The sequence below is a fragment of the Procambarus clarkii genome, chromosome 47 (assembly GCF_040958095.1).
Source record: "Procambarus clarkii isolate CNS0578487 chromosome 47, FALCON_Pclarkii_2.0, whole genome shotgun sequence".
NCBI lineage: Eukaryota > Metazoa > Arthropoda > Malacostraca > Decapoda > Cambaridae > Procambarus > Procambarus clarkii.
In genome coordinates, this window is record NC_091196.1 from 15,117,343 (window position 1) to 15,130,301 (window position 12,959).

Sequence of the window (12,959 nt, forward strand, 5' to 3'; positions counted from 1 at the left end):
AGTGAGAAGATGAGGCGGCTTAGTATACTGAGGAGTGTGTGGGGAGGTGTGAGAGTCGTGCATATGTTCAGCACTGCAGAAAGATTGCAAGGACCGCCAGGAGCACATTGCAACTGGTGTATACGGTGCCTAACACCACTCGACCATCAGTGACCGTACAAAAGGCAGTGATAGCCGAGGCAATTTGAACCACCACCCCGATGGCACTTTGATGGTAATCTTGGGCATACCTATTTCATCAAATCACCTCATTTTTGTGGGGCCACGTGAGCAACACAAATGCGAACAAGCTTGAGTGGTCCCCAAGCGTATATGCGAGTGATGGTCGAGTGGTTTAAATCAATGGGAAAGAACACTGATTTGATGAAAATTATCGGTCACTTACTGAGCAGAACGCGAGCCTCAATGTACGAGACACTTGCATAAACGCGTATGTTTGAGGCTCGCGTTCTCCTCAGTACTCAGCACAGTTGTCCAATGTACGTGCTTAAACGTAGATAGAGTTCTCGCGTTCTCCTCAATAAGTGACTGATTTGATGAAAATCAGTCACTTTTGATGTGCAGTGCCTCGCCGATGCATTGTTGTCATACCTGTCGATTATTTCAGTGTTGCTTGGTAAGATGTCACTGGTGATGGTCTGGTTGTGTGAGGAGATTATATGCTCCTTGATGGAGCCCTGTTGTTTGTGCATTGTTAATCGCCTAGAGTGAGACGTTGTTGTCTTGCCTATATACTGAGATCTTTGGGGCTGACTGTCCCCAAGTACGCATGTGAAGGCATAGACGACGTTGATCTCTTTTTAAGGCGTTCTGTTTGGTGTCTGGGGAGTTCTTCATGAGTAAGTTGGCGGACTTCTTGTTTTTGTAATATTTTGTTAATTGTATCTTGTGATTGGTGTCTGTGGGGATAACGTTCCTATCAATAATATCTTTCAGGACTCTTTCCTCCGTTTTGTGAGCCGGGTAAAAGAAGTTCCTGTAAAACAATGTGATAGTGGGTACGGGTCTTGTACTGGTTGCTTCTTCTGATGATGATTGTATTACATCATCACTAGGGTGGTGAGGACCACCCTTGAAGGGTGGTACACGAACATCTTTTACCCGGCTTATAAAATGGAGGACAGACTCCTGAAAGATATTATTGACATGAACGTTATTCCCACAGACTTCAATAAACTTACGTAACGTGGCGACTTCAATCAACTTAACACCTTATTTTAAACATTATCGACAAACTATAATAAATATTCTAATCTAAGTAATTCATTTTGGTCTGATTACAGTGTGGATGGTGTTCGTATTCACGGCCACACAGAACACAAGACAATGAGTCTAAATAGTATATATTGAAACACATGTGAAACTCATGCTATTGTAATCTCCATCAGTTATTATACACGTTTCAGTTTACAAATTTGAAGTGCAACCATACAAGCCAGTGATGAGTTCATTAGAGACACAGTTTAAAAATATATATTCTTTAATATCGACAGGCAAATTAAGTCTAAACAGCGTTCTAGTGAATGCCTTGAAGGATTGTCAGTGAGTTTACAAGCTGCATATTCTGGTAGTGGCTCAGCCTCACTAACCTGCAAGATGTGTCTATAGCCAAGAGGAATTACCGCAATGACTACATCACATTGTCTGGTCCGGCTACTGTGCTGATCATTCAAATATCTGTTATTACAAAAGTTGTCATAGCTTTTAATACTGCAACTTTCAGAAGGTCTTTGGCCATTTCTTAGTTCTTCTAAATCTGAATTATTTTTTTAATTTGTATGTTAATAATAATTGCATGGAAATATCTAATCATTAGATATTTCCATATTTGAGATGGAGTCGCCCACATTGTTTGGCGCGACACTGGACTGGCGCTGTGGGATGAACCAAACGTCGAGTTTAGGGGCCTAAATGAATGTTCATTCAGTGTTTGCCCTTGTCCTAATGAGGCTTCCCAGAAAGTAGAAAAGTGAGAGAGAGAGAAAGAACCATGAACCATAGCTGTGGACAGGGTACAACAGAATAATAATAAGAGAAAGGGGATTGAGGAGGTCATACCCAATAAGGAGAGAGTGGGGAGTCACGGCGGCTCGAGTGGGTGTGTGCACGGGACAACGAGGCTAAGTGTTGGAGCCGCATCCCCTAAATTTGTGACGCTGAGTCCCTCTCCAAGTGCCAGAAGCGCCCAGGGTGATCTCCTGGTCAAAATAAGCACTCTCCGGGTTTTGGGTTGGGTTGTCCGTAAGGAAGGACGACCAGCAACAACATCAACAATCATAATACAACATGGGATGGGATCCATAAAAATTGTATACAAAACTGATTATCAATGGCAAATATTCCATTCCATTTAATATATAAGTTACTGTAGACATTAATTGTGATGGGTTATTAAAAGACTGAGAGGTAAGGTACTCAGTGGCTAGATAAATACCGAATAGCTCAATCGGAGTCGTGCTGCCAAGTCGTTCAACTTCTGCATGCTAAACATAATCATTTCATTCGCTTTATATACTGCACATGCACATCCTGCTGTGCCTGTGCTCAGTTGCACAGAACCATCAGTAAAAGAATAGAATTCATTTGGTCTGAGATGTTAAAGATGACTGTCAATAGATTCCAGTGTTATACATCTCATAGTCTCAGTATTAGAGGGTTGCTTCAAGCTTATGGGTGTATAATGTATAGAGACCAACACATCTTCCCAAGGGGGAATATAGTTAACAGTTTTATGAGGATTAAGAAGCACATTCAACTTCATAAGATTATTGTCACTACATCTGAGCCACACACTGTAAGGCGTTTGATGTGGAGGATTGAGTGAACACAGTTGAACAAACCCACAAGGGCCGTGATGAGGGTTCGAATCTATGATCTTGATTTTCAAACCCTCATCACGGCCCTTGTGAACTTGTTCATTTGATATATCACGTTATTGTGATTTCAGTGTGTATTGAACAGAGTTGTTAGGGCCTCTACTGAATTTGAATAGAGGCTGGTACCATTATTTTTTTAATTTTTTGAACAAAACAAGGAACTATTAAGTGGAACTATTCTCGAAAATATAAAACAACAAACACTATCTCAACAATATAACAATTAATAAATCGATTTATGTGAACTATTTAGTAACTATAATTAATGTAACTTGCAGTAATTAGTGTAACAAACGCTGGCATTATTTATATTATATATTAATATACGAAAGTACTTAAGGAAATTCCTGTTTCAATTTTTCTCCGTGGTCTGACACTGTCACATTTTTAATCACGAGTTTATTTTTCGTGATTTACACACATTATTTATATTATTTATTTTTAATAAACAATAGGGCGATAGGGAGTCTTAATTTAGAAGCCTGGGTAATGGGTCAGTCCGACCCAGTGACATGAGTATGTCATATCTCATTATAATTATACTCACAGTATCTCTACTCACAGTATCTCTAGTCACAGTACAGCTCTAGTCACAGTACTATACACAGTACTCAGTACTATAAAATGAATCTGAACTCTCTTGCAAGTATAAATAGGACGATTCATTCATTATCCCGCCGCCAGAAACCTCCAAATAACGTGTCAAAACGAGATTAAAATGGCAGGTCTCATGAAAGGCGTCTATTAAGGGGTGGCATGATTGTAGCAAGGGGTGGTGGCATGATTGTAGCAAGGGGTGGTGGCATGATTGTAGCAAGGGGTGGTGGCATGATTGTAGCAAGAGGGGTGGCATGATTGTAGCAAGGGTAGGTGGCATGATTGTAGCAAGGGGTGGTGGCATGATTGTAGCAAGGGGGGGTGGCATGATTGTAGCAAGGGGGTGGCATGATTGTAGCAAGAGGGGTGGCATGATTGTAGCAAGAGGGGTGGCATGATTGTAGCAAGAGGGCTGGCATGATTGAAGCAAGGGGGGTGGCATGATTGTAGCAGGGGGTGGTGGCATGATTGTAGCAAGGGGTGTTGGCATGATTGTGGCAAAGGGGTGGCATGATTGTATCAAGGGGGGGGTGGCATGATTGTAGCAAGGGGTGGCATGATTGTAGCAAGGGGTGGTGGCATGATTGTAGCAAGGGGTGGTGGCATGATTGTAGCAAGGGGGTGGCATGATTGTAGCAAGGGGTGGTGGCATGATTGTAGCAAGGGGTGGTGGCATGATTGTAGCAAGGGGGGGTGGCATGATTGTAGGAAGGGGGGGTGGCATGAGTGTAGCAAGGGGTGGTGGCATGATTGTAGCAAGGGGGGTGGCATGATTGTAGCAAGGGGGGGTGGCATGATTGTAGCAAAGGGGGTGGCATGATTGTAGCAAGGGGGTGGCATGATTGTAGCAAGAGGGGTGGCATGATTGAAGCAAGGGGGGTGGCATGATTGTAGCAAGGGGGGGTGGCATGATTGTAGCAAGGGGGGTGGCATGATTGAAGCAAGAGGGGTGGCATGATTGTAGCAAGAGGGGTGGCATGATTGAAGCAAGGGGGGTGGCATGATTGTAGCAAGGGGGTGGCATGATTGTAGCAAGGGGGTGGCATGATTGTAGCAAGAGGGGTGGCATGATTGAAGCAAGGGGGGGGTGGCATGATTGTAGCAAGGGGGGTGGCATGATTGTAGCAAGGGGGGGTGGCATGATTGAAGCAAGAGGGGTGGCATGATTGTAGCAAGAGGGGTGGCATGATTGTAGCAAGGGGGGTGTCATGATTGTAGCAGGGGGTGGTGGCATGATTGTAGCAAGGGGTGGTGGCATGATTGTAGCAAAGGGGTGGCATGATTGTATCAAGGGGGGTGGCATGATTGTAGCAAGGGGTGGTGGCATGATTGTAGCAAGGGGGGATGGCATGATTGTAGCAAGGGGGTGGCATGATTGTAGCAAGGGGGTGGCATGATTGTAGCAAGGGGTGGTGGCATGATTGTGGCAAGGAATGGTGGCATGATTGTAGCAAGGGGGGTGGCATGATTGTAGCAAGGGGGTGGCATGATTGTAGCAAGGGGGGTGGCATGATTGTAGCAAGGGGGTGGCATGATTGTAGCAAGAGGGTGACATGATTGTAGCAAGGGGGTGGCATGATTGTAGCAAGGGGGTGGCATGATTGTAGCAAGGGGGTGGCATGATTGTAGCAAGCGGGGGTGGCATGATTGTAGCAAGGGGGGTGCCATGATTGTAGCAAGGGGATGGCATGATTGTAGCAAGGGGATGGCATGATTGTAGCAAGAGAGGTGCCATGATTGAAGCAAGGGGGTGGCATGATTGTAGGAAGGGGTGGCATGATTGTAGCAAAGGGGTGGCATGATTGTAGAAAGGGGGTGGCATGATTGTAGCAAGGGGGTGGCATGATTGTAGCAAAGAGGTGGCATGATTGTAGCAAGGGGGGTGGCATGATTGTAGCAAGGGGGGTGGCATGATTGTAGCAAAGAGGTGGCATGATTGTAGCAAGGGGGGTGGCATGATTGTAGCAAAGGGGTGGCATGATTGTAGCAAGGGGGTGTGGCATGATTGTAGCAAGGTGGTGGTATGATTGTATCAAGGGGGGTGGCATGATTGTAGCAAGGGGGGGTGGCATGATTGTAGCAAGGGGGGTGCCATGACTGAAGCAAGGGCGTGGCATGATTGTAGCAAGGGGTGGCATGATTGTAGCAAGGGGATGGCATGATTGTAGCAAGAGGTGGCATGATTGTAGCAAGGGGTGGCATGATTGTAGCAAGGGGGTGGCATGATTGTAGCATGGTGGCATGATTGTAGCAAGGGGTGGCATGATTGTAGCAAGGGGGTGGCATGATTGTAGCAAGGGGGTGGCATGATTGAAGCAAGGGGGGTGGCATGATTGTAGCAAGGGGGTGGCATGATTGTAGCAAGGGGGTGGCATGATTGTAGCAAGGGGGTGGCATGATTGAAGCAAGGGGGGTGGAATGATTGCAGCAAGGGGGTGGCATGATTGTAGCAAGGGGGTGGCATGATTGAAGCAAGGGGTGGCATGATTGTTGCAAGAGGGTGGCATGTTGTTGCAAGGAGGTGGCATGATTGTAGCAAGAAGGTTGCATGATTGTAGCAAGGGGTGGCATGATTGTAGCAAGGGGTTGGCATGATTGTAACAAGGGAGTGGCATGATTGTTGCAAGGGGGTGGCATGATTGTAGCAAGAGTGTGGCATGATTGTAGCAAGGGGGGCATGATTGTAGCAAGGGGGTGGCATGATTGTAGCAAGAGTGTGGCATGATTGTAGCAAGGGGGTTGCATGATTGTAGCAAGAGGGGTGGCATGATTGTAGCAAGGGTTTTGCATGATTGTAGCAAGGGGGTGGCATGATTGTAGCAAGAGTGTGGCATGATTGTAGCAAGGGGGTTGCATGATTGTAGGAAGAGGGTGGCAGGATTGTAGCAAGGAGTGGCATGATTGTAGCAAGGGGGTGGCATGATTGTAGCAAGGGGGTGGCATGATTGTAGCAAGGGGTGGTATGATTGACGCAAGGGATGGTATGATTGACGCAAGGGATGGTATGATTGAAGCAAGGGGGTGGCATGATTGAAGCAAGGGGGTGGCATGATTGAAGCAAGGGGGTGGCATGATTGAATCAAAGGGTGGTATGATTGAAGCAAGGGGGTGGCATGATTGAAGCAAGGGGGTGGCATGATTGAAGCAAGGGGGTGGCATGATTGTAGCAAGGGGTGGCATGATTGAAGCAAGGGGGTGGCATGATTGTAGCAAGGGGTGATATGATTGAAGCAAGGGGTGGTATGATTGAAGCAAGGGGTGGTATGATTGAAGCAAGGGGTGGTATGATTGAAGCAAGGGGTGGTATGATTGAAGCAAGGGGTGGTATGAGTGAAGCAAGGGTGGCATAATTGTAGCAATGGGGTGGCATGATTGTAGCAAGGAGTGGTATGATTGTAGCAAGGGTGTGGCATGATTGAACCAAAGTGTAACATGATTAAGGGAATAGGTCAAAGCTTTGACCAGTCAAGCTTCCGCAGTTTAGTTAATTCTGGGTTGTTTTAAGGTTAGGATGGGTGTAAGTGTGGATGAGTTTGGGTGTATATGTATATCCCTGGCCTGTATTAGTTCTTGAACCTTGTGTAGTGTTTATTTGGTCTCATGTTCTTATCTTCTCATGTTCTAATGTTCTTATTTTCTTATGTTTGTGACAAGGCAGAGTCAAGACGTTAAAAAGAGAGAACATCTCTCTCTCTCTCTTGCAAGTAAAGAGGTATTCTTAATTTTCCTGAAATACTTGTCGGAGAAACCTTGAGGAATGATAGAGTCACTCGCCCCATAACATTAAAGATCCCTCACCGTGGGATACTGGAACATGTTCTATTGAACACCCAGGATATTCAACCCCGTTATCTGTGGCGATCATGGGCGAGGTTCCCTTGTTACGATATCAACACCGTTGGTGGAGCGAGGAGTGGCGATATTGACGCCATCTATGGACCTGCACGCCAACTCCAAGGCATTAGGCGAGACGCAGACAACGCCATCTGTTGGCGGAGGTGTGCGAAGTTCAACGCCATCTGTGAAAGGCTCCTGTTCGTACCTAAGTTAGGAGGTGAGGTCGATGATGACGACCTCTGGTGAGTGAAATAACGATATCAACGCCATCTAGATTGTGCACCCGATTACATTTACAGTTCCCCCGTGAAAGATTGTCATCCACGTATACTTTCATGTTCTCCACGTATACTTTCATGTTCTCCACGTATACTTTCATGTTCTCCACGTATACTTTCATGTTCTCCACGTATACTTTCATGTTCTCCACGTATACTTTCATGTTCTCCACGTATACTTTCTGTCTGGATAATTACTATTATTTCCACAGAGGTGACGTGGAAAGTCTATATCGCTTTGAAAGGCAGTTCACCTTGGGCAGTCCAGGAGCCAGATTCACGAAAGCACTTACGCAAGCACTTACGAACGTGTACATCTTTCCTCAATCTTTGACGACTATGGTTACATTTATTAAACAGTTTACAAGCATGAAAACTTGCCATTTAACTGTTGTTATTGTTATAAACAGCCTCCTTGTGCTTCGGAGCTCACTAACTGTTTAATAATTGGAAACAATGCCGCCAAAGATTGAGAAAAAGATGTACAGTTTCTTAAGTGCTTGCGTAAGTGCTTTCGTGAATCTGGCCCCAGCACTCCTGACTTGTCCCCGTAAGAGGACAAGTGGCCGCAGTAGATAGTGTGTTAGCTGTTGTACTTGTGCACTGATACTGTGTGGACCGACGTAAACATGATTGGGCCAAGAAGAGTTACAACATGACAGTATTGGCTACTGAGAAGACCTGCTAGCATGTAGACCCCTGCCAGGGTGTTAGTGGAGACCCCCCTGGACGTATTATTCGTGACCCTCTGTCAGCGTGTTGCTGAGGACCTCTGTCAGTGTGTTTCTGGAGAGCAGATGTGGGGTATTGGGACATCGTGACCCTCTGTCATCGTGTTTCTGGAGAGCAGATGTGGGGTATTGGGACATCGTGACCCTCTGTCAGTGTGTTCTGGAGAGCAGATGTGGGGTATTGGGACATCGTGATGATACAGTGTATGGACTGGCCCTTGTTGAGTAAGGTGAACTCGCCAGTGATGACCACTGAACGTGGACAATGTGCACTTGAAGATAGTGGACTCACTGGGGATGGAAGAACACTGCAGATATATTAAGTGTCCTGTATGAAAGAGGCAATACGAAAGTGTAGTTATACTTCGATAGATAATATAATGATGGTATTATTTAGTCTTGTTTACTCCCTTTATTCCATGCATAAATACTTATTTCCGCCAGTTCTTGTTAACTTACCATTGACTTAGGGAGGGATCACAGAAGAACAGGCTTTAAGGACCCCATAGGCAGAAAGAGGCCGGTTACTGGCTCAAGAAGGCCGAAACACTACTAGGTATAACTTGAGGGAGGAAATACCATGATTGATAAAATAGGAGAATTACTTAGGACTTGAAATTTTAGTACTGTATGCAGGCGATAAGTCACAATAACGTGGCTAAAGTAAGTTGACCAGACCACACACTAGGTGAAGGGACGACGACGTTTCGGTCCGTCCTGGACCATTCTAAAGTCGATTGTCCTGGACCATTCTCAAGTCTTTAGTACTGTATATACTTAAATATTACTCTACCTGAGACATGCAAAACAACGTGAACAGTCCTTATCTAGGGTTGTAAATCCTAATCCCCCAAGTCCTAGGAAGGACAGTGGTCTGTAGAGGGCAGATAGGTTCCATAGGGTGAATAGAATTGTTGATTGGAGACCCACACTCTACCTGCAGGCATTTCAACACATCAACTTGTATTTTATACAATGATAAGATAATCAAACACAGTTCATTGTCCGTGGTCACTGGTTTCTAGCCTAGTTCTAAAATTATTGCAACAGCCAATACTCAATTATTCTAATAAACACAACTAGGTACTGAATTATACAAATATGATATATATATGCAAACAAGATATTATATTCAATATGATTAACTAATATGATAAATAAATGATAACTAAGTTAGCAAGTATTAACTTGATATATAAGATAAATTATATATACAGATATATTATATATATAGATATATACTGGGGCCTCGTAGCCTGGTGGATAGCGCGCAGGACTCGTAATTCTGTGGCGCGGGTTCGATTCCCGCACGAGGCAGAAACAAATGGGCAAAGTTTCTTTCACCCTGAATGCCCCTGTTACCTAGCAGTAAATAGGTACCTGGGAGTTAGTCAGCTGTCACGGGCTGCTTCCTGGGGGTGGAGGCCTGGTCGAGGACCGGGCCGCGGGGACACTAAAGCCCCGAAATCATCTCAAGATAACCTCAAGATATTCAAATTTATCTGAAAAGATTCAGGTATTGATAAAGTTAAGAATAGTCAGTCAATGATGAAACTAAGAATAGACTTGGTTACTGACAAGATTAAATCAAACCTAATGAAAATTAGGGCGTTGCCCCCGTGTCTTAGCCATTAAAAATGTATATGGACATATTAAGGCTGTTATGAAACATGCAATTGGCCAATCGACACACTACAAATAACTAGCAATACTCCTCCATAAATTGAGACCCGGTGCCATCTGACACGTTGCCAGACTCTATGATCCCCCTCAACCCGTTCTCGCACTTTCTTACAGTCAATATTGACTTATTTAATACGTGCATATGTGACATACTAAACATACTAGTTTACCTTGAAAAGTTTCATAGAAAACACCGACCTTACCTAACCTTCTTAGTATGTTAAGATAAGCATCTTATTGCTTCTTAATTACAATAAGTACTTAACCTATACCTATAATAGGTTAAGTTATAATTGTAATTACGAAGCAATAAGATGGTTATCTTAACATACTAAGAAGGTTAGGTAAGGTCGGTGTGTTCTATGAAGCTTTTCAAGGTAAACTAGTATATTTAGTATGTCACATATGCACGTATTAAATAAGTCAATATTGACTGTAAAAAAGTGCGAGAACGGGTTGTCTCCCTGAGGAGATAGGCAGTATATTATAATGATAATATTACAGCTTTGCTGTTGAATGTGACCGTAACAGCTTTTGCTGTAGGAGAGATGATGTGGTGGAGGCAGCTTCACGTCATGAGGTCCACTCTACAGTCTTATTTTAGATAGATGTATTAGGGATTTTTCCTTATATATAGTTCAGGAACTCCCCCAGTATCTAGGGAGTAATCACTAGGGATTTAATAAGTAGTTTGTGTGGAAGTGTCTATTGAAAATGTTCTGCAAGCACCGTACACGTGTGTTCACTGTTTATAAACACAAGGAAATGACCTCGGGCGGTTGTGAGCCCTTCTGTCTCACCACACCAATATTTATTGATTTTTTATTGTCTAGACAGATTATAGTGATATAGTGGGACTATAATATACCTGTCCTCACTTGAACCACTATCTATTTAAATAGATAGTGCCTTTATGATTATTGGTAATACTTAATAGTACAATTGATTCTTATTAAGGATTTGAGCTTATCCTGACCGGAAATCTATTGATGTTTCAACTATTTTTTAATTAAATATGTTCTTCTCGAACCTTCTAGATTCTTGATTACATGCAGAAAGTCACGTAGGTCATGGGCCCAATGACGTGCATGACCTCATGGTCATGTAGAATCAACCTGATGTATAATACAATGTAATGAATTTTATCAAATTCTGATATGATTCTGATGTGATTCTGATAGGATATAGAACATGTATGATATAGATACAATATACAAATAATGATTTTCTTAGATAAAAATATTGATATAGTGGGGTGAAATTTCCCACATTATAACTATAACATTATAACTAATGGTGTAACACGTGTTTGTTGATGGACCCCACATGCACATGTTCCAACAGGTGTAAACTTTAAGAATATGTCCAGAGATAAGTACCCCACTTGTAAACTTTGAGAATATGTCCGGAGATAAGTACCACATGTATAAACTTAGCGAATATGTCCAGAGATAAGTAACCCATGTGTAAACTTTGAGAATATGTCCAGAGATAAGTACCACATGTATAAACTTAGCGAATATATCCAGAGATAAGTAACCCATGTGTAAACTTTGAGAATATGTCCAGAGATAAGTACCACATGTGTAAACTTTGAGAATATGTCCAGAGATAAGTACCACATGTGTAAACTTTGAGAATATGTCCAGAGATATAAGACTTCTCCACCACATGAGAACGCACACCTCCTAACATCACACATATATCCATCTGGTAGATTCTTTCTCTTGAGCAATTCCTGTCTGAAGCAGAAGAATAAAACAATTCATCAGCTCAATATTGATCAACTTTATCCCGTATTTGGGTCCAGCTTATCTAATAGACTTTTACAATAATGTCTATTGCATTGGTTTCTTATCTAAAAGGATAATTTTTTCAGACTTTTTTGGAATGACTAGAATACAGCTGTATTATTGGAATAAGTATGTATTTTGTTGTCATTGTACTTGTATTCCGTTCCGAGCTCTATATTCCCTTGTCAAAACCCCATTTCCCCACCCCCGTCACCATACTCCCCCCACCCCCGTCACTATACTCCCCTCACCCCCGTCACCATACTCCCCCCACCCCCGTCACCATACTACCCCCCACCCCCGTCACCATACTCCCCCCACCCCAGTCACAATACTCCCCCCACCCCCGTCACCATACTCCCCCACCCCCGTCACCATACTCCCCCCACCCCCGTCACCATACTCCCCCCAAGCACTCAGGCTTAATCATCTGTCTCATCTCTTTCTCTCCCTGTGTTTTTCTCACTTGTATCTTCCCTCATTCCTCCCTCACTCCTCTTATCTCTTATCTCCTTCCTTCCTTCCTTCATCAGTTCTCTCTCACTTCCCTTCATTCTTATCGCGTTTTCTTCTCCATTTTTCTCCTTCGTCGAGTTAACGATTAATATCCCGTGTCCACTATTTGTTTAGTCGTATTTATACTTTTCTTATCCTCACTTCCCTCCCCACCACCTACATCCCCCTTCCTATCCCTCCCTCCCTATCCCTCCTTCCCTATCCCTCCCTCCCTATCCCTCCTTCCCTATCCCTCCCTCCCTATCCCTCCTTCCCTATCCCTCCCTCCCTATCCCTCCCTCCCTATCCTTCCTTCCCTATCCCTCCCTCTCTATCCCTCCTTCCCTATCCCTCCCTCCCTATCCCTCCCTCCCTATCCCTCCCTCCCTATCCTTCCTTCCCTATCCCTCCCTCCCTATCCTTCCTTCCCTATCCCTCCCTCCCTATCCCTCCTTCCCTATCCCTCGCTCCCTATCCCTCCCTCCCTATCCCTCCTACCCTATCCCTCCTTCCCTATCCCTCCCTCCCTATCCCTCCTTCCCTATCCCTCCCTCCCTATCCCTCCCTCCCTATCCTTCCTTCCCTATCCCTCCCTCTCTATCCCTCCTTCCCTATCCCTCCCTCCCTATCCCTCCCTCCCTATCCTTCCTTCCCTATCCCTCCCTCCCT

The 12,959-nt window shown here is 44.2% G+C and overlaps 1 protein-coding gene across 1 annotated transcript in view; it reads right to left on the reverse strand.

Moving 5' to 3' along the window:
• LOC123751682 (serine/arginine repetitive matrix protein 5-like) overlaps window positions 1-7,752 on the reverse strand; it is a 24,078-nt gene extending 16,326 nt beyond the window's left edge. The window contains exons 1-2 of the mRNA XM_069302268.1: window positions 7,608-7,752; window positions 1,590-1,756 (exon numbers count right to left, since the gene is read on the reverse strand). Of these exons, the coding sequence (XP_069158369.1) occupies window positions 1,590-1,756; window positions 7,608-7,752 (312 nt within the window). The remainder of the gene's footprint in view (window positions 1-1,589; window positions 1,757-7,607) is intronic.
• Between the last annotated feature and the right edge of the window lie 5,207 nt (window positions 7,753-12,959).